The 25,501-nt window shown below is 34.2% G+C and overlaps 3 protein-coding genes across 3 annotated transcripts; 2 read left to right on the top strand and 1 right to left on the bottom strand.

The window, feature by feature from the left end:
• Nucleotides 1-86: 86 nt before the first annotated feature.
• Nucleotides 87-17,882, bottom strand: LOC149897186 (hemicentin-1-like). Its single transcript, XM_090116930.1, has 17 exons — nt 17,675-17,882; nt 16,146-16,375; nt 15,428-15,544; nt 13,940-14,026; nt 13,679-13,810; nt 10,902-11,067; nt 10,311-10,489; nt 10,100-10,172; nt 9,837-9,997; nt 9,375-9,546; nt 8,862-9,110; nt 8,237-8,309; nt 7,462-7,670; nt 1,145-1,322; nt 705-799; nt 375-528; nt 87-303 (listed from the first exon to the last, which is right to left on the bottom strand). Exons 1-17 carry the CDS (start codon nt 17,862-17,864, stop codon nt 174-176), a joined length of 2,595 nt encoding a protein of 864 aa, XP_089973056.1. The 5' UTR covers nt 17,865-17,882; the 3' UTR covers nt 87-173.
• Nucleotides 1,612-2,369, top strand: LOC149897187 (uncharacterized). The gene has a single exon (XM_090117008.1). It carries the CDS (start codon nt 1,620-1,622, stop codon nt 2,367-2,369), a length of 750 nt encoding a protein of 249 aa, XP_089973134.1. The 5' UTR covers nt 1,612-1,619.
• Nucleotides 17,883-23,147: 5,265 nt separating the features above from the next.
• On the top strand, nt 23,148-25,274 carry LOC149897185 (von Willebrand factor A domain-containing protein 7-like). The gene is made up of 3 exons (XM_090116886.1): nt 23,148-23,304; nt 24,336-24,568; nt 25,052-25,274. Exons 1-3 carry the CDS (start codon nt 23,190-23,192, stop codon nt 25,196-25,198), a joined length of 495 nt encoding a protein of 164 aa, XP_089973012.1. The 5' UTR covers nt 23,148-23,189; the 3' UTR covers nt 25,199-25,274.
• Nucleotides 25,275-25,501: the final 227 nt, after the last annotated feature.

The raw sequence follows: 25,501 nt of genomic DNA, 5'->3' as shown, positions 1-25,501 counted from the left end.
TGATTAGTTTCGTTTGGAAGTTGTTTATTAAATTAGGATTTTGTAAATGAAAAAACAAACAAAACGCTTTTGATCTTACATACATCTTTATTACCATAATTATGTAAACTAAATAAAATTAATGATTACATGTTACACTAATAATAAAAATTGAACAATAAAAATAATATTATTTAAACGACTTTTAAATAAATGTGTATAGTATCTACTCCAACTTCATTTTCAGCAATGCATCGATAAGTGCCTTCGTTTCTTCTCGATATATTTTTCAGCACGTAGTTAAGACTTCCAGTGGAATGTCCACTGAAAAACAGAACAGAATTTTAACATCAAAATTTTCCTCCTGTGAGAAATTATTAGCTAATATTACTTACACCGTTAAAACTATTATATTGCTATTCGGTGCAATAAATTCCCATCTCGTTGCTGGCATCGGATTTCCCAGGCCAATAAAACAATCTAAATACACAGTTGATCCGGCTTTTGAAGTGATGTTATTGGAAATAGGTGGGTCTATGTATGGTGATACTAAAATGTAAAGATGTAACTATAATGACGTAATCTTAATAATACAATATTATTATTTATCCATGTATAATAATTACCTATATACAAAATAATGTAAGTACATAATAAAGGTTTTATTTAAAATTATGAAATATGAATTAAGTAAATCGCTATTATTCAATAGTTATTTATCTTACCCCAAACGTTGACGTTTACAGTACGTATCGCTTTTCCCATAGAGTTTTCTGCGATACAATGGTACATACCAGAGTCAATAGCTTTTGCTGTAAATCTAGAAAAATAAATACACAATATTACTGCCAAAAATAATAAGAAAAAAGTTGAAGTAAAATATTCATTCAATAGTATGCAAACCAAGTTTTTATTATATAGCAGCTGCCTAATTTTTATTGCTTTAAAAACTTGCATAATAATTTTTGGAGGCTGCAATGATAAAGAGTAGGTAAAATATGCAACAACTTACAAAATTATTAACTTTGCGAGCGATACAAATCTAATACAATTATATTAAGTATAATTGAGTTATTTTTTTGAAATTGCAAGCAATCCAACAATCTTCACACCGTAGGCATCCATCGCTCCAACACAAATAATAATTAATATCCACATATTTTACCTATGCGTGTTTCTATCATCTGTGTAGTGCCCGTCGTCGAAGGATATAATCACGTCATCCTGGTACATGTCCCAGTGTACTTGAGCGTTGGGAACAGCATCCACATCACAAGACAGAGCTACTAGATCTCCTTGCTTGGCTATCACATTTTCATCCTTATTCCTTATTTTTGGTGGAACTGTAAAAATAGTAAATAGGATTTTTAGTTGGTTTCCAGGCGTATCTGAGATAACACATGGCAACATTTATGTTATTTTAAAACCCATACTCCTGCTTGTGGGTAGTGTGAAGTGCATATGTCTTTTTTCTTACTCTTGATCTGTTTTATTAAAAATTTGTCTCCTACTGTTGTTTGCATAAGTAATATGCTTTAAAAGTTACCTTTGCCATCCAGTAAGTGTCACACAAAATCACTTTCACTTTTCACCAAGATTTATTGTAAATCCAACACAAAAGTTTAAACATAACCTCCAAAATGGAATCCATTGCACAAACTGTAGCGGATATGAGTGAAATGTTTAAATATAGAATGGAGGAGTTTCAACGTGAGCTGCAAAATAGCAACAATGGCTCTGGAAGTCCCACCAGTAAGATTTCCTCAGACTTTGCTGTTTTTCGAACATTTGTGCTGTCATCGTTAAGCTGCCTTACATCTCAAATTCAGCTACTAACCCAAATGCATGATCAACTAGAAATGCGCAGCAGGCGCAAACATCTATTGATTCACGGTATTCCTGAGTCGAAGAATGAAAACTCCAGCATTGTCGTTTCGAAGGTTATATCTGATCACCTTAAAATTCCCGAGGTTGCTCCACAAATATTTAGCCAGTGTCATAGAATGGGGATGATGAAGGAAGACAAACCACGGCCAGTTCTTGTCAAATTTAAGGATATCCAGGTTCGGAGCCAGGTGTGGCAAGCCAAGACTGCATTCAAGGGTACTAATATTACCGTATCTGAATTCCTCACAAAGGCTCGCCATGACCTCTTCATTGCTGCAAGGAAACGGTTTGGCATATCCAAGTGCTGGACAAGGAATGGTTTAATTTTTGTTATTGGATCAGACGGGACTCGCAATCAGATTAATTCCATCGCTGACTTAGACTCAATTAAATCTCAGACTCCTGATACTGAAAAGCAACCTCTTGCGGCTCCTAGTGACAATAACCAGAAGACTTCTTCGCAGCAAACAGCGAGATCCAGAAGAATTCCTAAGCATAAGTAGTTTTATATTTCTATGACTTCTTTTTTTTTTCTCTTTTATTGCTTATTAAATGATGGTGTAGGGTCTTATATTTTCGGTTTTTGCTACGATAACTTTTGCTATACTATTTACGGGAATATATATTTTATTTTATTCCTAATTTCACCATCATGTATTTTTCATCATCTTTCATTTATTATAATTCATTATGTAGTCTCGCCATAATATTATCATGTTCTATTTCTCCACTTATTATTTGTGTGTTTACGCTTTTGTAATGCAGATGTAATGTATGCAATAATGAGTGACAAATTACTGTGGTTTGATTTTGTGCCTTCGCATAGGTTGTTATTACAATACTTTATTATTGTAATATCTCATACAGTACCTGCAATCTGCATACATATAATTATTTACCACCGTCAATTTTATTTTACAACTCTTTGCACACTTGTAAACAAACTACTGTCATTTGTCACTTATTATCATTTGTCAAATGTCATTTCATTTCATGCACTTGTATCTTGGTGTTGCCACTCTATAAAACTACTGGAAGGTGTTTTTGGTAAATTGTATTTTGACTAATAAATTATTTTGAATTCAATAGACTAATACTTATATATTTTATTCGTACGTATTACTGCTTATTACATATATATATATTTCTTCTTATATATATCTATTAAATACTCTAAATATTTAAATATATTTATTTATTATTATAATTTATATATTTATTTATTTATTTTTTATTATACTTACATATTTATTTATTGACTATAGGTTCACGTTTATTGCAATATATTATGTCATTGAATAACAGTGTTGTAAGTTATGCTTCATTGAATTCCTCCAATTCTGATCTAAGCAACGATAGCTTCCATAGCACTTCCTCTTCCCCTATACACTCTACCCTATCCTCTCACTTTGCTGTCAATAAACATTTTAATATCATCCACATTAACGCCCAGAGTATTCCGGCTCACTATCCTGATTTGCTGGCACTCGTTGATTCCCAAAATATCCATGCCATCCTTATATCTGAAAGTTGGTTTAAACCCTGTCTACCATCTTTATCCTACTCCCTTCCTGATTTCCAGCTTATCAGAAATGATCGCACTGGTAGGCCCGGTGGTGGTGTCGCCATTTACCTTCGCAGTAATATCCCGTTCACTATCCTCAGTTCCTCCTCTCAACCACCTCCCACTGATGAAGCAGAACACCTTTTAGTTGAAGTAACTGTCATGCATACTCGTATACTCCTTGGGGTGTTCTACAGTCCAAACCTTTCCATTAACTATTTCCCATCTTTTGATCTCCTCCTTGAAGAATTTTCTCCCTCCTTCGACCATATTATTATAATGGGCGACTTCAACACCTGTCTGCTTAAGAGTGATCATCGTTCTGATAAGTTAAAATCCACTGTCGACTCCCACAATCTGCATATCCTACCTCTCAACGCAACACATCATTTTCCCAATTCCTCCCCATCTCTCCTTGACCTCATGATTGTTTCCTCCCCTGAACACGTCTCCAGCTTTGGCCAATGCCCAGCTGAGATGTTTTCATATCATGACCTTATATTCCTATCCTACAAAGTCCGACCTCCCAAAAGGAAACACAAAACTGTTATGCAACGCAATTTTAGTGGAATGGATTTGGATCGTCTTCGTGAGGATGCGGAGAATACTGACTGGTCTAGTGTTTATTCTGCTGGTTGTATAGACCAAATGCTGGACATATTTAATCTACTCATACTGCAGCTTTACGATAAACATGCTCCTTTAAGGCCAGTAAAACTCAAGCACCTTCCTGCCCCCTGGCTTTCCAATGAATTAAAAGCAGCCATAAATCGCAAAAATAATGCTAAAGTCAAGCTTAGGAAAAACTGCTGTGCTGAGAATATTGAAAAATTTAAAAAACTACGTAATCGCTGCAATACTATGTGTAGGGATGCACAACAGCGCTATGTTCATAAATCGATCGAGAACGGCGATCCAGCAAAAATTTGGAAATTTCTTAAATCACTAGGAGTTGGTAAACCTTCAAATAATGTTTCCTCTAGAATCGATACTAACCTTCTGAATCAATACTTCTCAAATACTTCTATCCCTCTTGATGCTAGCACCAAAATTGTTACTTTAAATAATCTTTCATCTGCACCGACTCCTAACATCCCACCGTTCAACTTCTGTCAATTCGCTGTCTGTGATGTTAAGAAGAATATTCTGTCTATTTCATCGAAAGCTCTTGGTCCCGACTGCATTGGTCGTGATATGATCGTCCCCATCCTTGACATCATTGCCCCTGTCCTTACCTTTATCCTTAATTCTTCCATTTCGTTGTCTACTTTTCCCTCAGCTTGGAAGGATGCTTTTATTATTCCTATCCCGAAAAATAACAATCCCTCTTCTTTTTCCGAATACCGACCTATTTCCATATTACCCTTTTTATCCAAGATTCTTGAACGTTTAGTGCAGGGTCAGTTATGCTCGTTCATGAACAAAAATAACCTATTTAACCCTTTTCAATCCGGTTTCCGCTCCGGTCATAGCACGACTTCTGCTCTCGTCAAAATAACCGATGATATTCGTATTGGAATGGACAACAGGCAACTCACTCTGCTTACATTGCTTGATTTTAGCAATGCTTTCAATACCGTGGATCACGACATTCTGTTGAGTTTGCTTGGTTCTCTTAACATATCTCCAGCAGCTGTTGACTGGTTTCGTAGTTTTCTCCAAGGTCGCCGGCAGTGTGTCAAGATTGATGATTCCACTTCTTCTTGGTGCAATGTTTCTGTCGGTGTACCTCAAGGTAGAGTGTTGTCTCCTCTCCTCTTTTCAATTTTTATTAATTCAATTTCCCAAAATATTTCTTCTCCCTACCATATGTATGCAGACGATTTACAACTGTACACGCAATGCTCTCTATTAGATTTACACAACTCCGTGAAAACTATGAATGCTGACCTAAAAAGTATTGCCGACTGGAGTAATAAATATGGCTTATCTATTAACCCGTCCAAAACGCAAGCAATTATCATAGGAAGTCCTCAATTAATTGCCAAAGTTGATTGGACCGCTATTCCTTCCATCCAAATCAACAACACTCCTATTCCCTATTCCGTTACTGCCAAAAACCTCGGCTTGCACTTTGACCAAACCTTCTCCTGGACGGTACAACTCAACGCAGTACGCAAAAAGATGTTTGGTGTTGCAGCTTCCCTTAGGCGACTCCGAAATATTTTACCAATTCCCACTAAAATTGCGCTTGCACAGTCCCTTCTATTCCCTATTTTAGACTATGCAGATGTCTGTTATCCCGACCTCACCGAATGCCAGCTTAACTCCCTTGAGCGACTGCAAAACCTTTGTATCCGATTTATATTTGGACTGCGTAAATACGACCACATTTCTGAATTTAGAGCCAGGCTCAAGTGGTTTCCAATTCGCCTTCGCCGGAATACTCACATACTCCACCTCTTGTATTCCATTTTATTTGATCCTAAAACTCCTCCTTACCTGAAACAAAACTTTTCCTACGTATCTTCCAACCATTCCCTAGCTTTACGATCCTCGAACAAACTGACATTATCTTTCCCTCATCATCATTCAAAATTCTTTCACTCTTCCTTTACTGTCACCGCCATCTCGCTATGGAATGCATTACCCGAGGTTGTGAGGAGAGCTCAAAGCCTGCCTATTTTTAAAAAGGAGCTAAGGAACCATTATGCATCCTTATCACAAGATTGATGATAATGATGTTGAACCTTAACACTGTTTTGTAAGTATATAGTAAGTATATGTATAGTATTTGTATGTATTATTTATGTATGTATGTATATTTATTGTATATATTATATGTATGTATGTATATTGTATATGTATGTATTGTATGTATATATATTTATATGTATTAAAATTCAACTTTCAGTTGTGCACCACCTACTCCGTTTCTCTGCAGCTTTCCTTTGCTGTGGTTGTCTGGTAGAAATCGCTCGAAGCGATAAGACCGCCCTGTGTACTTGTTCTGTACTTTGCTGTATAATTGTTTTATCCTCTCTTTTTGTGTACAATAAAGAATTTTTATTATTATTATGTTTCTCATTTCCATAATACTCGGGTACCACCAGAAGGACAGTACCCGGATCTTTGGAAGGCTTACGTGGGGACACGGATCCAACACGCAGAGGCCCTTTCGAGAATTTTAATGTGTTGTGGGACACCAGCCGCAGCCTGCCCATGACTGCACTATATAGAGATACAGCCCTAGGCAGTCCGCGGCCGATGTAGGACTATTGCAAGATAAGGGAATAAAATAAACTGGGCTATGGAATGGGATGTTAATGGACCGGAATTAAGGACTATGGAAGACTATGGCACCTGCCTTTCTACTAAGATATAGCAAAAAATTGTTGGCAGGTGGTGACTCGCCCTCTCACTGTATGGGCCCCCGAAATAAGTCGCTGCAATAGTGCGACAAGGGGGCAACATATTGTGAGCAGCTAAGGGTGGAGAGGCGTCCCTGGACTTTAAACTACGATCACGCGCTCCCTGAGGGTCCAGCATCACGTGCCCACTCGCCACTTACGCTTCGCATCCACCCTTCGAGCTAAAAGCTCTCGCGACTCCACTCTGGCCGGCCGGTTAAGGCAAGCCAGAGGTGGGGGTCCTGTCCTCGTCAGGCTTCACTCCGACCGGCCGGTGAAGGCGAGCCGGAGATGAAGACAGGGGCCTCCCCCGGGAGCACTCGGTTCCCGCGGGGTCGCTACTCCCCGACACCCCGCCACAAGGTGTCCTGCGGGTTGACTGATTGCACGGGTGGAATATCTATTGTCACGTAAACATTAGATATTCCAACCGTGGGCGATGGGGTCGTCACATCCCTACGCCCTTATTATTATTATTATTATTACTCCACAGCGTTCGAACTTCGAGTCACAAAAGAAAAAAGAAAACATAATTTTTGAATTAAGAACCTTCTTAATTTTTAGAGCATGTAAAATTTGCATCGTATCGATGTTTTGATATTTGAATTAAGCAGTAGCTGTACATAATTATTATGAAATAAAATTACGTTTTCTTTGCTGTGTTAATATTGTGGAACTTACACTGTACTCTAATAGTAACTTGTTGACTATCAACACCCATTATGTTCGTCGCTTCACATACAAAGACGCCAGCATTGAAAATTTGTGCCGATGGTATTTTTATAATATTTTCTTCTACATGAACGCCATCAGGTATGTCTAAATAATCATAATCATTTTCCTTTTTGTACTTCCACGTTATTTTGGGCTCCGGTTTTCCTTTAAGAACACTGAAAGAATAAATGATATTTTTTTGCGTAATTAATATAATAAAACCATTTAATATTATCTCAATGAATAAAACATTGGAAGTATACCACTAGATAGCCTAATCTGACAAAACTTTAATTGCTGTTAACAAAACCTAATGTCGTTTCGTTGCTACCTTGTTTTAACGGCTCATAATGCTATGCGATCGAAAAAAAATGTTTTGCATTGGTTCCGAAACTTTTTAATTAGGTAATTACCTACTCGATTGGTAATCTACGTAATCTTCTAAATCAGCACACCGATTTAAATTTATGAAAAACGATTGTTTACGTAAAAACTATAATTAATTTACTTTTTATAATATTATCTTTAGCCTTTATACCTAATATACGGAGCATCGATTTATTGATAACGAAAAACTAAAATTATTTTATTTTTTCGTCGAACCGCTAGGTATGTCGAGTCGTGCATTTTTATATTTTCCAAAATATACCTATATTTAATATTAGGAAACAATATCAAAGTTCTATTTTAAATTATTAAAACTACTATTAATGTTTTGTTCGTTATTTGTTATTTAACTTACGTGCAATTTTGTTGAGTCCAATCACCTGGTTTTAAAACTATTTCACTATCTAGTAATTTAATTTCCGGTGCATCTGAAATGAAAAAATTATCTATTATGTAAGATTATAGGGTATTCTAATATTTATAGGACAGAACAAAGACAAATCAAACGATTAAAACACACGTGGGTGACCCGGTAATAGTGCTTTTCCACTAATAATGTGCGAGGATGTATAGCGAGGATATTATGGTGTTTGTAAAGAACCAATCATATCACTTCATTAAGTTTGAAGTATAGCGTTTAGCGTTTGAAGCGATACTATTGGTTATTAACAAACATAATATAATAGATATGTAATATTATTCCCGCTACACATCCTTGCACATTATGGGTGAAAAAGCACCCAAAGTAAGCATGTCTGCTTAGTACAAGATAAAACCTACATTATTATTTGCGCGCTAAGAAATTTATATTATTGCATATTTGTAGGATTTAAGTTCGTCAATTAATAGATACATTCTTTAATAAAAGAGAAGCACTATAATTATTCGTAAATATTAAGTTTTACATAGTTACTAATTATTATTTCTCGTTAGAACAACCTATATTAACAGTAACAAATCGTTCTAACACTATGTTTTACCTAAGCCAGTAACATATACTGTGGCTCCAAAGCTTCTAAACTCCGCATCATTTCGTATCTCACAAACGTATTCGCCCGTATTGTTCAAACTCATCTCTTTTATTAATAACAAATGTTCATCCGGTATCAATTCTATATCATCATTGCCTTGAACTTCTGTCCCATTATGGTACCATTTTATCTCTGCTTCTGGATAAGCGTTTACCTCGCAAAGCAGCCTCCCTTCTTCTCCGTATTCCACTGTTATATCTGTGAATAACGTTTGTTATTAGACTGTGGGTTAGATCGATCATAATTAACTAGCTGTGTCGTATTACACGTTATAGTCACACGAATAAAAATAAGAAAAAGATAAGAAGGTGCTATCACTGAAAAAATAATTAAGGATAAAATAACTGTCCAAAATACTTTGGTAGGTTACAAATGATGTCGAAAAAACTTAATAAATCCAGAACGTTATTTTTTTAAAGCATACAAACATTTGAACATTTCATATTCGATTCTGTTTAATACCTGAAGGATATTGCAGTACTTCAAATGTAAAGGTTCTATTGATGAAAACCTCAATAGAGTGTTCAGCTGTGTCCACTGCGTTTTTTGCCTTGCACGAAACAGTACCATTCCTTGTCGCGTTATCTATTTTCACATAACTAATGTATGTAGAAGGGATTTCAAGAAGAGCTGTCTGCAAATAATTATTTTTATTTATTTGATTTATTTCAGATAATTGAAATATCCATATAATAATTGTTAGTATCTTGTTACCTTATAAATATGTTAGTATTATAATTACACAATTAATTATTATATTTGCACAATCTGCTTGAGACATGGATTTTAATCCAATGTCTCAAGACATAATTATAATTAATGGTATATATCAAAATAAACAAAAAATTTAAGATTACGATCAAATATTACGAAGCACTAAAAAAAATACAACATAGATGTTTTAATAAATATGAAGATTATTACTTCTGAAGGTAGTTTTTCGCCCTGATCGTCTTCCCACCAGACATCAGGACTTGGAAAACTTTCAACTTTACAGGCGAAAGTAGCATTCAGACCAAAATCCAGTAGAATGGAATCTGAATCGATTATCTCTGTTTCTGGAGGAATCCATTCTGTGACCATTTCTGCAAAAAATACAACAATACATGCAATTTATTTATACAAGTATATTAAGGAGTTAGGTAACGTACCTATATATGCATATTTTATTTAGTATATTAAAATACCTGGTTGTTGAGGGTCCAAATTCTTTGTAAGACCATTAATACTTTGTCCATTTGATTGTAGCGAGCCCCTTAACTGAAAATAAATAGATATTTATAATCAAAATGCGACACCATACAAAAATAAATTTGATCTACTATAAGACGGAACGTATACAAATAAATATATCTGTGTGGAAATTGAATTTATCCTATTACTTATACTTATACTCACAGCTAGCCTGAACGACTTTCCTAGTTCAAACAAATGAGTTGCCATGTATAATCCCTTATTTTTGTCAATTTGTTCCAATTTTAACGTCTTTATTTCATTCGGTTTAATAATATGTACGTCTACACTAGTTAATTCTATGGATGTGTCTGGCAGCTCCAGTAGGATATAACTAGTAGTACCTGAAAAGTAATACGTAATAAGTACTTAATTTATTTACCACCGAATTTCAAGAAAAGAAGGAGGAGGAGTTTGCCTGTATATTTTGAACAGGTTCCGTCCGGGGATATAAAGCAAAATTGAAAATGTAGCCTATACCTGTGTACCTATGTAGATTTCAGTTGGTGAAAGAATTTTCAAAATCTGTTATACAGTTACAGAGCTTATTTAGTAAGCACAAATAGAGTTTAGTCGCACACGAGCCACTCGCGACAGACAAGCGCTGCTACAAGAAGTTAGAAGCGAGTAGCGGCCACCGGCGTCAACCGTGTGCAGCGAGTCCATATAAAATGTATGAAAAGTACAGGAAATATGCCGGTGTCCGGTCGCCTGTGTACTGCCCTAAATGTTTCCTGTGTGGATATTTTTACTTACCCGGTAGAGGTCTATTAGAAGTTTCATTAAGACTTCTGGGAGATTTCGGTGAAAATCCATATTTGAATTGCAACTCTGTATGTGCTAGAAATGTGACAACAGCATACCCTCTGCATTGGGCCTCAACAAAATAATCTCCTTTTGGTGGCTCCACTATGAGAAGAACCTTAAATAAATGAATAATGTTCTTATCCTTAATGTTTAAATACGAAAATGTGTTTATTTGTTCCCCCTTTTAAGGCTGGAGATAATGAGGAAGCTAGAGATTGATAGGCTACTTTTTGCGATGATTATATCATTCCCAAGGACCTTCTATAACAAATTGTTAATGAATTCATATTGCCTGTAAAAAATCTCATTTTTAAAAGGCCTAAACCAGAAAGGTATCGACTACCACCATAGGTAGCGGTATCTCGATGGGTACGCGATTCAATCTCACGTAGTAGATTATAGCGCACGAAGTTGTTTGCAATGCTAACTTAGCATTAACGTATAACCAAAGTATTTTTACTTATCTACCCTCATTTAATGGTAGGTTAAAGCACCCGTGACCCGCGCTTCCCGCGTTAGCCACAGTCAGTGCCAGGTCGTCATTGGGACCCTTATTCAAACGCGAGCCTGTGGAGGAGCTAACAAAAAAATAAGATACGTTCCTGGGTAATTTTGGGTCTTAGATTTCAAAAATACACACAAAAAAGGGGTTAGTGGGGGGGAAGTACCCTTTTTTCGGTGGGAAGTATATATCCCGTCATCTGTTCTCTGTTGTAAAAAGTTTGGAAAGGTGGGAACTATAGCTCCCAGTGTCCACTCCAGACATCAATATTTTAAAACACTAGTTAGTTGCCCTGACTCCACTTGTGAATTTAATGTTATCGTAAAAAATTATAAAGATCAAGTTTTTTAATAAAGGAGGTGAAAGTACTCATCAATGCAAGTTTCTTTTACTGAGGGAAGAATTCGGGAATTGAAAAATGAATGACTTCAACATAAAAATGGCATTTTTCTAAAACAAAATAAAAACAATAGGTAAATACTAATGTATTGAGTTGAGATTTCTAATTATCTGATCAGGAAATAACGAATAACAATAAATAAGTTGCTTATACCAACTAAAAAAGATTTTTTAGACACACAGATTTTATATATAGAATTTCCGAATGTCGTGTGCAGTGACGAACACTGGGATGATATCTTCCCACTTAAAGACTTAATTTCAATCGACTCTACCAAGGTATAAACGAATGATTCTGGGCATATTTTTACGTTTCACGCAACCGTAATATAGTCTAGTTTACTTAGCTAGAACTCAAATCTACTTATCAAATTTTTTTTTAGCACTACACCAAAAACTAAAAAATAACGGTCGTTTTCGGCTGCAAAATCACGTCACCTGACTTTGACGTGTGTTTTCCATGACATGTAATAATTCTCTGAAAAGGGTTTCCATGAAAAAAAGTTCTCTAAAGTGTTAAGATTGCGTAGATAAATATTACACTGCATTAGGTTTAAGCATATAAAAATAAAACACGATTTACTTCAATCTGAGACGTGGGAAGTATAGCTCCCAGCGTTTTAATAAGGGTTATAGCGCACGAAGTTGTTTGCAATGCTAACTTAGCATTAACGTATAACCAAAGTATTTTTACTTATCTACCCTCATTTAATGGTAGGTTAAAGCACCCGTGACCCGCGCTTCCCGCGTTAGCCACAATCAGTGCCAGGTCGTCATTGGGAACAGTCGTTAGTTCTCATTAGGAAACCATTGTAACGTCGCGCATCCATAGTAGCTAATATTGAAGCGTGTGATGTTTGTTACCTACACGGCCTAGTTCATTTGGCGACGGTTTGGCAACCTCGCCAAGTTGGACATTTAAAATGCTTGGACATATAACGTAGTCATGGCGTTTTAGTTTTAGTGAAGCAGAATTTATTAGGATACAGTTCGTGAAATGTCGAACAGTTGTAACTTTTCAGTAGGTTTTACATACCTACGTGAAAAAACAGCCAAAGGACCGATTCCAAATAAGGAAAGGGAATAAGTTCCGTTATTGTTTTCATGAATGAACATTAAATGAACATCAAATAACTCCGTTTTAGTTTAGTTATTTGTAGCCTGCCGGAAGGGCATTGCCTTTGGCATTGCTCACTAAAAAGTTTGTATGTTATCAATTGGGAATTCTCAAGGGCTGCGTATCTACACTGTATGTATTTATTGTTTATACTGCATTTTATTATTTGAATGAATGTGCTGTTATTGAATCATCTATACTAAATTACTGGCGGAATTCTCGAATCCTACTTATAAAATTTAATATCTAACACGTCCTTTATTTATAGGTATAGATTGTCTAATCTAAAAATGAACGCCCCTCCACTGTGTTTACGCTCACATTCAAAGTACGTGTATAGACGCAATACACACAAATTGGTCTGCCTCATTGGTCGTTCAGTCCTCCAGTCCTGTCCATGCCCGAACGACAGGACCAGTTGGCCAACTAGTGCATAAATGACGCGATGCACGACAGAACGGACGTGTCATTCCGTACATAGCGCACTCTCCCCGCCATACAATGCTAGGCACCTGAACTGATCGCCCGATTAGTTGACAAATCAGTGCGCGAAAGTCAAAGTTTGCAGTAGAATCGCCGCGCGCACACATATAAAAGTGGTTCAATAATTATTTGTCCTCACACATTGAAACAATTAAGTTTAGTGGAAGGGCGTTCATTTTTAGATTAGACAATCTCTACATATAATATAGATAAAAATTAGAATACCTTTGCATGCCCTGTGCTTATAACTTTTTCAATATTTGGATTTTTCTCTTGGAAATTGTTTAAAATTTGCAAATCTGGATAATCTCCTGACACGCCGATCATAATAGCCGAAGTATAAGCATCCACAGAAAACTAAAACATTCATAAATATTAAAAATATTCATAATAATGCGTATTATTTAACTCCATATTCAACTTCACATATAATCTATAAATTAATAATGCATATATGATATATCTATATTAAATATAAGGACTAACCGAAAACCGTTTGTTTCCATAAATTTCCTCGCGAGTTCGCATTTCGGTCCAATCAGTTCTCATGATTTCCTTCATGTATATAAAGGCCTGTAATGTAATAGATTAAGTAGTACATAATATTATGTAAATTTACTAGCTAACCCAACAAATATTCTGCTAAAACACCGTTCCGAGTACGTACGAACGCGAACATGAATGCATAACGTCAAAGTGTTCGTCTCGCGATACCAAGAAGCTTATATCTAATACACTGGAGATTTCAGTATGAACATTTTACTTGTAACAAGAAAATATGACGTTGAATGACGCCTATATGTTTTTTTATCCCTTTCACACCTAGGTAGTTAAAGGGATAAAAAACATACAGGCGTCATTCAAGGTCTTATTTTCTTGTTACAAGTTAATGTTCATACTGAAATCTCCAGTGTATTAGATATGTGATTAGATTTGTATGGGAACTAACTTTTTCTAAGTAATAATGTCGTCATACTCTTGATGACGATACGAATACTGTGACGATAGTTTTGGAAATACAAGAAAAAATTTATAAAAATCGGTCAAGCCATTTCAAAGGAGTTGGGTGACAAATTATACGAGAATAATTTTAACGTAATTATGCAATTGTTCTCGTCAATAAATAAATAAATATTTGAGGACAATTTTCACACACGGCACGATCTGATCCCATACTATGCTTTCGCTTGTGTTATGGAAACCAGATGGCTTATAAACAAACATATTATATAATTTTGAAATACCTAAATACTTTTAGAGATAAATTAACACCTAGACACAGAGCAAACATCTATAATCATCACGCAAATGTTTGCCCTGGGTGGGGATCGAACCACAGGATCGAACCGACGACCTCTGGCTTGGAATGCAAGTTGACTACCAACCAAGCCGGTCAATCAATGAGTAGTCTTTGTTTGCGAAAGGAAGTTCTATGACCCGCGATTAAATAAAATGTTACTTATCTATTAACAATACATTTGTTGTATATTTTCCAACAAATTGAAACAGTATTGCGGAATTCAGTTGAAATGAATATTACTTCCTGGTAGAAGAATTTGCTGATATGAAAATTATCAATTTTACTCGCGATAAGACTGAATAAACAATTTAAAAGTTTAAATTGTTTATCGTCAAAATAATGGTATGATTAAAATCATTATGTATGCTCTTAATTAAACCATTAAGAAGAAACTGTAGATTTGAGAAAAAAAAAATATTTACTCCTTAATATCACAGCTCCATCCGGATAACTTAAATATTATTATGTTATTTTTTATTATGCAACTTTCTAATGGTAAAGTAAAGATGCAGATGCTTTAAAATCGAATATTTTTAATTTAACTTCAAAAATATCATTTTTTTAAGATCTCTCTAATGTTGGTAGATCAGTATTAGTAGGTAGATGATTTAACTACAAAAATATCATTTTATTTAAAGATCTCTTTAATATAGGTAGATATTAGATTTACTTACATTGCGTAAACTCGATAGATCGAAGTAATAAACTGCACCGGCGCAAGACTTTGCCACCTCGTGGAAAATGTCGAAATTGTCGGCTGGGTCGCATTTGTCACTTAGGAATATGAATACCTACAAAAATCAATTATATAAAAAATAAATTTACATAAAGCCAGCTACTCACATTCCTGCCGCAGGCAATATTGGAATTGAACCCTAAATTAGCAAACTGTCATGTGTATAGGCAAGCGGGGGCAACTTAGAGAACAGGTGAAATTTCTCCGACCGCCGACCAACAGAGATTGTTCTTATATTGCCCCTGCGGCAGGCACGTGAGTAGGCTTATGACAGCTTATTTAACACATATAATTGTGAAATAAATAAAAAAAAAAGTAATACACTAGACACGACTACTACGACACTAGCATCGCTTGCGAATTCGAACTAGTAAGTAGTTCCTGACATTAGCCCGTTGAAACAAACAAACAAACTCTTCAGTTTTGAAATCTCTACTAGAGTAAGAACCGAGAGCCGCCAGACCTCACCTATTTTCTGACGGATGAAATGTGGACGATTGATAGTGTTTTTATGTGCTACCATCATACGTCTATCCTTAATTTTATTAACCCTAAATTTGAATTAATTTTTCAATTCGAAATCATAGTTTCTGAGATTATCGCGCTCATACAAACTGTTCAGCATTAATATACTAGTATAGATACAAATAACTAACCTGACTTTGTTGACTTCTACATAAAGTTTCTATTGCACCCAACTTATTAGTATCTTCAGGTCTAGCGTCTGTGAAAAGAAATATATAAGAGCTTGACTTGCTCCGTTGTAATGCCATTTCTAAAGCTGTTAGTGATTTTTCTGGACAATCGTGACCTCCAATCGCTTCCATTATATCTATAAAGCTCATTAAATCACGACCAGATGACGCCATTATCGGAGGACCTATAACTGCAACAAAATAATGATTATTATTTTACTCTTCATTTTTTTATTACTCTTCATTTTTCACGTCATGAAGTAAGGCGACGATTTTGGTATCTCTTGTCAAAGAAGTTTCACTTTTGACACTTGTGCTCGGCTCGGCACACACTCTTTTTTCACATGCTTTGCATGCTTTTGCAATCGTCACATTCGTAGTTATTTCCTACTATCTCGAAAAGAATCGTCACTGCTGCATCTATTCTAAAGTGGAAAGAAGTGTCTTTTCCTTTACACGATTTATTAACTACTTAATTATATAATTTTGAAAAAATATTGATCAGTAGGAAGCCTATGGTCATCAAAGTTATGGTAGATTTTCATTTATGAACATACCTACATTTTTAAAACTGTCACCTATTATAAGATCGCTTCTTCATTTATTTAAATACATACTAGCTTTCCGCCCGCGGCTTCGCCCACGCATTTAAAGAAAAACCCGCATAGTTCCCGTTCCCGTGGGATTTCCGGGATTGCGTCATTTTCCCGGGATAAAAAGTAGCCTATGTCCTTTCTCGGGTACCAAAATATCTCCATACCAAATTTCATGCAAATTGGTTCAGTAGTTTAGGCGTTATTGAGTAACAGACAGACAGACAGAGTTACTTTCGCATTTATAATATTAGTATGGATTATTATTTTGAAAGTTCTTAGTTTAAATGTCCTAAACTTTAGCACTTTAGGAAATATCAAGGGGTGCAGCTACTAGCTATCATTCGTATCAATGATAGGTACTGGCAATTAGTGAAACCGACAGCTAAAAAAACCGCTAACTTATCGCATGTAAAAACCAGCATGGAAAACGGAATTGCAAAAATATAGCAGATGGTGAACGAACTCTTTGTTAAATTTTTAAAATATATAATATAAGTCTGTAAAGTCTGTATTTTATCAAATAAATGTAGATGTACTCTTAACCTGATCTGGGTAACTAACGATTGACATAATTGTGTACCTATCTTGCCAATTTTCCTGTACGATTACCTAACAGAGCTTTCTACAATTAACCAAAACTTTCATATTTATTTTCGCTCGTTATAGAATCTATAAAATCTAATCTATCACACACTCACCAACCACCAACTTTGCCCACTTTGTCTAAAACCTTATAAATTATATATGTACTAAAACGTTCCTCTTCACTCTATCTATTACAAAACTGCATCAAAATCCGTTGCGTAGTTTTAATGATATAAGCATACAAAGGGACAGAGAAAGCGACTTTGTTTTATACTATGTAGGTACCTAGAGATAATATTAAGCACATACCAGGATTGTTGAATGGTAATAACATGAATTCATAATCCACATCCCGAATTCCACGTAATGCTATTTTGATATTCGATTTTATGATATTCACTTCTTCTCTCATAGAATTTGTAGTATCTATCACTAGGGTCACTCCTTTAGCACTAATTGCTAACGGTATACACAAAATAAATATTAAATACGCTGCCATTTTATCTGCAGCACTATAAAGTCCAGAAACGAATGGATAGTGCAACAATTTCTCTGTACGATATCTATCGCTTTGTTAAGGGCAGTATCTATTATATTTATTAGTTAATTTATTCAATATTTTGTATGTTGTTTGTATTGTAATGTTTTGACATAGGAAAAGTTAGCGACAGCACCTACTGTGTTTATTTTTACCTGTCTTGAAGTAAAATGTTTAAGTTGCCTTTTTATAATCGATGTAGAGTTTTTATGAAAAGTGTATTATTTTTTTTTGTACAAAGGAATAATTTAAAAAATAATAAAAATATTTTTTCATAAGTACTCTGTTTAAATGTCTTATTGAATAAGAACCGAAAACATTACAACGATGTTTAGCATTCCAAACCTACTGTCTGCCTGTGTTAATTATCATTTTCATATAACAAATATACAAAAAAAAACACTTCTCATTTAATGAAATAAAATAATAAAATAATAAGCAATGAACGCCTCTTAATGAAATTAGTAACAAACTTGAACATTGATAAGATTATTAACTTACAATGTAATTAATTGCGAGGGCATTCTACATGCGCTAACTTTTAACGTTATGTATTCGCACGAGGATCGTATAGCAATAAACTAATTAAAATGCCCATTAATTATTATTATGTTATTTTAATATCATCAATGTCTTATCATTGTAACTAGTGAAGAATAAAAGAAAGTTCAAGGAATATTTCTACCGTTGTTATTACATGTTTTTTCTTCATTTTATTGGGTAATCGAGTCCATTAATTAAAATCATTTACACCCTATTTTATTTATCACTTCATAGTATAAAACAAAATCGCTTTCTCTGTCCCTATATCCCTATGTCCCTTTGTACGCTTAAATCTTTGAATCTGCACAACGGATTTTGATGCGGTTTTTGAAGTGAAAACTTCTTTACATGCTGAACGTTAATAATCAAGTTTTCACTTCTGCCGGCACTCCCGGAGTGCAACCCGTCTTTTTTTTTTAATAGATAGAGTGATTCAAGAGGAAGGTTTATATGTATAATAACACCCATTAAATAGTGGAGAAGTACTGTTATTAATTTTGAGGTTTCTAATATGATGTCGTAAAAAATTATTTTTTTTCCGCTTACATTGCAAACGCAGGCTGAACCCTACGAGTTTTATCAAAATAATGTACTAAGTATTATACATATTGAAAAGGTCTACAGAAAAGTCCGCGATGGTATATGTCTATCTCTTATGGATAACCCACAATAACTTTTTTTTGTCATTTACTTTTTACGAGGCTAATTTTCGAAGCGATTTTAACCAATACTGCATTAATCCTTAACCAATTAAATACCTGTTCCACACACGTATTTTTGATACTATACAGGTGCAACATTAAGATTCAATATGCATGATTTTTTGAAGTTAAATCTTCTTTAGCGGCGTTGAGCACTTTTTCTGTAATGGGTATAAAATCTTAAACTTGTGTGTGTGAAAAGTGCTCAACGTTAATAATCAAGTTTTCACTTCTACCGGCACTCCCGGAGTGCCATACGACTTTTTTTGAAGTGAAAATTTCTTTAGCGGCGTTGAGCACTTTTTCTGTAATGGGTAGGTATAAAATCTTTAATTCGCGTCAGGACATGTGACCTGATCGAAAAAGCGTAAGACGGATACCATTCCAAAATATCAAACATGTTCAACGTTAATAATGAAGTTTTCACTTCTGCCGGCACTCCCGGAGTGCAACCCGTCTTTTTTTTAATTATATTTGTAGAGATACTTACTACTTTCTCAAATATATTGTGTAGGTCGTTGGTTTATGGATCGGAAAAACTTGAATAAGATTATTCGAATGATTTCTGTAAACGCTTATACAGGGTGTCCCAAAAAGTAGTGATGAACGATAGCTGAGAGGTAGAGGACCAAGAGGGCTGTCCGAATCACCCCCATGTGTGTTATGCGATTTTTTGTATTTTCGGAGTTATTACATTTTTTTCAATTTTTCATCTATCGCCGAGTACGATGAGATTTTTATTTATGGTGACGTGAATTATTGCGCTAGATGCTTGATTTTTTTAGTGTGCTAAGCTGAAAGATAGGCCAGTTTAGTATGGTAACATTTACTATCGTTAGATCTTCGAATAGAATAAAAAAAAGAATTAAATGCCAAGAAAGATAAAATTACCCAGTATGTTCATAACTTCAAGGGCCCATAAAAAAATAAAATCACATAAAAAGGTTTTCCATTTGGCTTTTAAAAACTTGCTCTATCGATCAGGTAGCTACCCTAAAAATTTCATTTTATTATTCTGAAGGCTTCAATCGAAAAATTGAAATCTAAATGTGGTAAGTGGAAAATTTTTATTAACATGATGATCATTAAAACCAATAAATAGGTGTTAAATTACCAGAATTTTTTTAAAATAGCCCCGCTGTTGCTCAATGCAAGTGCGACATCACCGTAAAAAGTTGTCTTTTTAATGTCTGAATGCTCTTTTATCATTTTTAATGGTTTCTTCTGCAACTATGAATTTCCGGGTTATTTCGTCCAAATTGTGGCATTCTCTCAAGTGGCCGAGGTCTTTTTAGTATCCCCATTAAAACAAATCAATGGGGTTTAGGTCGAGGGACCGTGGAGGCCAGGCTTTAAAGCAGGCATCACCGGCGCATGCGCAGGCTGCAACGACCAATCCATCTTTCAGAGTATTTTTGCCCTTTAGCCTGGCCTCCACGGTCTACGGACATAAACCCTATTGAATTTTTTCCGTGGGAATACTACAAAGACGAGAGACTGCCACAATTTGGACGAAATAACCCGGAAATTCATAGTTGCAGAAGAAACCATTTAAAATGATAAAAGAGCATTCAGACATTAAAAAGACAACTTTTTACGGTGATGTCGCACTTGCATTGAGCAACAGCGGGGCTATTTTAAAAAAAAATTCTGGTAATTTAACACCTATTTATTGGTTTTAATGATCATCATGTTAATAAAAATTTTCCACTTATCACATTTAGATTTCAATTTTTCGATTGAAGCCTTCAGAATAATAAAATGAATTTTTTAGGGTAGCTACCTGATCGATAGAGCAAGTTTTTAAAAGCCAAATGGAAAACCTTTTTTATGTGATTTTATTTTTTTATGGGCCCTTGAAGTTATGAACATACTGGGTAATTTTATCTTTCTTGGCATTTAATTCTTTTTTTTATTCTATTCGAAGATCTAACGATAGTAAATGTTACCATACTAAACTGGCCTATCTTTCAGCTTAGCACACAAAAAAAATCAAGCATCTAGCGCAATAATTCACGTCACCATAAATAAAAATCTCATCGTACTCGGCGATAGATGAAAAATTGAAAAAAATGTAATAACTCCGAAAATACGAAAAATCGCATAACACACATGGGGGTGATTTGGATAGCCCTCTAAGTCCTCTACCTCCCAGCTTCAGTATATCACTACTTTTTGGGACACCCTGTATAACATCTAGTATGTAATAAATAAATAATATTATTATCAGAAATGTATTTTCTAGTTCACTCCAAAATTATCTACGTTATTTATCTGATAGTTACTTAAACGGTATTTCCACCACCACTTCCTTTTGAGTTCGACGCCTGATATGATATTTTTATAATTTTAATGTATTTCCCTTTTCAGTCAACTCACTGAAATACTTTCATTGCAAATGTTACTTACTTTTAATAAATATAAAACTAAAAACACGCGGTAGGTAATGATACACTCATGAATATAATATTGTATTGTTACCGAACCCTGAAAGTGTACAAAGTTTGAATTAATCTGTCCGTAAAAAGTGGGTAAAAAACGAGATCCTTACTACAAACTTTGAACAAACTTTGAATTACAAATTATTATGCCTTATAAAAGTAGGCCAAAATTGAGTCTTAAGAAGTCGGTTACAAATAAACACACTGACACACACACAGGAGAAGCTTTAAAAGCGTTTTAAAAAGTACTTTTACAATTTTTAAACCTCAGACCATCTTGGTAACTTTGATTAAACTTTGCGTTAAATAACGGTTTCATTTTTGATGTAGGAGTAATTTGTGATTTGCTATAATGTGTACTTAATATAATAACATCAGTAATTTGAAAAAATTAATACTTTCTTTAAAATAACAAAAGAGGAATTATTGTCCATATGTCTTAAATATGAGACATTTTAATTATTAGAAAGCGAATCATACTCATGCATCACTAATTATTATTTTTAGCTTTGGTTAAAGATAACGTTATAATAATAATATTAATTTACAAGGGCAAAAGATAAACAGTGCAATATAGACTCATCAGCCAGTATACCTACACGTATAAAGTTTTGCTCCGCCTACACACAACGAAATAATTTGTATTGACAATAGAAAAAACATTATCTACCATACATAATGTTTTAGGTGATCCAATTTTTTTTAATATCCAGTAGTATTTACAAAATTAAGTCAAGTCTAAGGACAGAAATTGCTTTTTATTTATTTATTTATTTATTTAAATAGGTACACATCACAGCTGACAATTTTGACTAATTATACACAAATTTAATCACATGTTGCGGTAAAATGCCAGCCAAATTGTATGTACACAGCACAATTGAGGTTAAAAAAAAAAAAGCTTTTGTAGCGATAACATTTTTGAAATATTTCTATAACATAATAATACTTTATTAATCTCTTATCTATAGAAGTGTAAATTTTGTACATTGAAAACATTGAAAATAAATATGAAAATAATAAGAAATCTAAAAGAAATAATATGTCATTAAGTGCGGAAAGCAAACGTCTATATTCTAGGTTTCGGAATTTTTTTATTTTCGACGTTGGCAGGTAAGTTATCAATTCGTAGCGTATTCTAATTTTGTACAAACTAGTATTATATTATTATCTGTGATACTTGAGATTTTCCTCCTAAGCCATTAAACATCATTGAGGAGAAAATATAGTGTACTAGAACTTCATCACGCAATTTGCACAATATACAACCTAGATAACAACGTCATCAATATAAAAATGTACAATATCTCTAATATAATTTTTAATGCATACGTCAATTTTATCATTAACGCGAGTCAAAACCGAGGTCGAAACTGATTTGACAGAATAAAATGACATTTTATATAAGTGGTGCGCAATCGGGAAAAATAGACACTCCCGGCCGGCGCGCCGGCGATTTGATTCAAATTTTAATACTCGTGCAAGTTATCACTATGAATTTAATTCTGGAATTTTCTGTTACAATAATTTTAATCGTAATAAAAGCAGTGAATAGTGAATTGAAAAGTAGCTTAACTTTTGTTATTGACGATACCGGTTCTATGGCAGATGAAATTAATCAAGTTAAGTTAAGAACTAAAGAAGTGTTTGAAGCAGTGTTAAATTCTAAAAACTCTGACATAGATAATTTTGTTTTGGTTACCTTCAATGATCCAGGTCAGTAAAGTAATAATAGTTCCATAGAATTAATTTTTCGGTACTTAGATAATCAAAATTTACCGATTGCTACTATCGTAAATATGTATTTTGACGAAAAACTAAACTTAAATTACTTATGAAGTTTCGGTTAACAAGTTGGAGCGTAACAACGATTTTATTTCAATGTAACCGTTAGAAATCGAAAGGTTTTTAATGTTTGAGAATCAATTTAATCTATTTTTTCATGATTTTTCTAGCAAATTGACCTGCACCATACTTTTAATAGATATTTATTAACTAAATATGTATATTTATTTAAAAATAGATATTACTATTTATTATTTTATTTATTATATTATTTCCTCTTTTTATATTTATTTATTATATTTAATATATTAGATTAGATCGTTTTTATAATAAGGTGTCGCTGAAAATCAGCTCTGCAACGAAAGCCTATGCTTTTCATTGTAAAATGCTGAGCGGCAATCCTTTTAGCATGTAGGTTGTTAGATTAAGTAGATTGTAAGTACATAAATTGTTAATTTTAATATTGCCTACCTGCTAATAAAGAGTTTATTATTATTATTTTCATGCTCACTTTACGGAAAACTGCAACAGCTGGTACTTACCAAAAAAAAATAGTTGTTCTGGTAACTAAAATGCAACAAACTTGTTTTTTTTTTTAATTTCGCCCATTTCTTCTTGCTACGTACTTTTTACTGATATGAAAAATTTCATTTCTCAAGGAACTTTGATCAACTAGAAAACTAGTTGAAGTAGAAGCTAGTGGCTATGTGTGATATTATGTATGATACGTTATGTGTGCTAGATACGTTGTATACACTAAAAATGGCAATAAGAAAATCGGGCAAATGCCAGACTCATGTAGGAAAGTCAGCGAGATGTAATCTATTTTACACGTGTGAGTGAAAGAGAGCGGGTTATAACCACCCGTTGCGGATTAACTATACTTTTGGCGTATACACCGTCTATCCAAAAGGATAGGTGGGTCAAAAGATACGTCATTCTTCTACAGTAATGTTTTGCAGGGGTTCAGTTTCGTGTTCAAACAACCCATGAAGATGAATTTATGGAAGCACTTGATGAGATAGACGTCGATGGAGGCTTAGCATCATGCCCAGAAATGGCAATGACAGGGATTTCATTGGGAATCACATCGAGTAATCCGAATTCTTTTGTTTACGTATTTACGGATGCATCTGCAGAAGACTATCATAAGTATGACGATGTTGAAAGATTGGCTTCAGTATCTTCGACGAAGGTTTGTTTGTAAAAATAATCGTTATATTTTTAAATATTCTTGATACATTCAGGTATCCAAGTGTATAACATGTATAAAAATATAACACTCGCAATGGGCCGTTATAATAATATCGAAATTTCCAATAAGTCACCTACCGTCTCATAGGTTCCAAAGAAAAAAAAAAAACAAAATTATTATTTAACGTTCAATCTTTTTTAAATCCTATAATATCATAAATAAGAATGTTTGTGAGGATGGATGTTTGTTACTCTTTCACGCAAATACTACCTACTGAGCCGATTATAATGAAATCTGGTATGTACTAGAAGACCCAGAATAAGATATAGGCTACTTTTTATCCTGGAAGTCCCACAGGAACACGGGCGGAGCCGTGGGCGGACATTTAGTCTTGAAATAAGCTATTTTTATTTATTACCAATTTTTTTTTATGTCTTTTTCATATAATCGTCTGCAGTGTAAAATATATTATTTGATTTTTAGGTGACGTTCTTATTAACCGGTGATTGTAAGTGTCGAAGTTGCGAGCATTATAAAGTCTATAATAAATTGGCCAATGCGACTGGAGGACAAGTATTCAACGTGGAAAAGAATGAGATCAAAAATGTTTGTAACTATTGTATTAACTAGATACACTTCCTTCTGAAGTATTGAAATAATAATATTAATAATCATGAATATTTTTCCGACCCAAATATCGACCAATAGAATTGCACCATTCGACGTCACGTGGTACAACCTACATGGTATTATACTGAATATCAGGCGTTTTCGTTTTTATGACTTTCTTTAAAATATTTCAGTCTATTAAAATTTTTTATTTTTTCACATATCTATTAAGTATTTTAAATTTTCGGATGGTTAGTCTCAAACCTCAGGTCTGGCATAATGACTTTGACAAAGCCCAAATGAATGTAATATTTCGGCCTTTTA

This window comes from Colias eurytheme, chromosome 26 (genome assembly GCF_061535395.1).
Source record: "Colias eurytheme isolate Ceu_HAF_F1 chromosome 26, ilColEury1 Martin Lab GWU primary, whole genome shotgun sequence".
Classification (NCBI taxonomy): Eukaryota; Metazoa; Arthropoda; class Insecta; order Lepidoptera; family Pieridae; genus Colias; species Colias eurytheme.
This window is presented reverse-complemented; position numbering and strand designations above follow the sequence as displayed.

What these genes read in the sequence shown, in the direction of transcription:
- LOC149897185 (XM_090116886.1), top strand. Translation starts at nt 23,190, where the DNA reads ATGGCAGATGAAATTAATCAAGTTAAGTTAAGAACTAAAGAAGTGTTT. An exon ending in GGTTACCTTCAATGATCCAG is followed by an intron (nt 23,305 to 24,335) that starts GTCAGTAAAGTA and finishes AATGTTTTGCAG; the next exon opens with GGGTTCAGTTTCGTGTTCAA. An exon ending in CTTCAGTATCTTCGACGAAG is followed by an intron (nt 24,569 to 25,051) that starts GTTTGTTTGTAA and finishes TTTGATTTTTAG; the next exon opens with GTGACGTTCTTATTAACCGG.
- LOC149897186 (XM_090116930.1), bottom strand. Translation starts at nt 17,864, where the DNA reads ATGGCAGCGTATTTAATATTTATTTTGTGTATACCGTTAGCAATTAGT. An exon ending in ATCTATCGAGTTTACGCAAT is followed by an intron (nt 14,027 to 15,427) that starts GTAAGTAAATCT and finishes ATTACATTACAG; the next exon opens with GCCTTTATATACATGAAGGA. An exon ending in GCGAAAAACTACCTTCAGAA is followed by an intron (nt 9,547 to 9,836) that starts GTAATAATCTTC and finishes AATTATTTGCAG; the next exon opens with ACAGCTCTTCTTGAAATCCC.
- LOC149897187 (XM_090117008.1), top strand. Translation starts at nt 1,620, where the DNA reads ATGGAATCCATTGCACAAACTGTAGCGGATATGAGTGAAATGTTTAAA.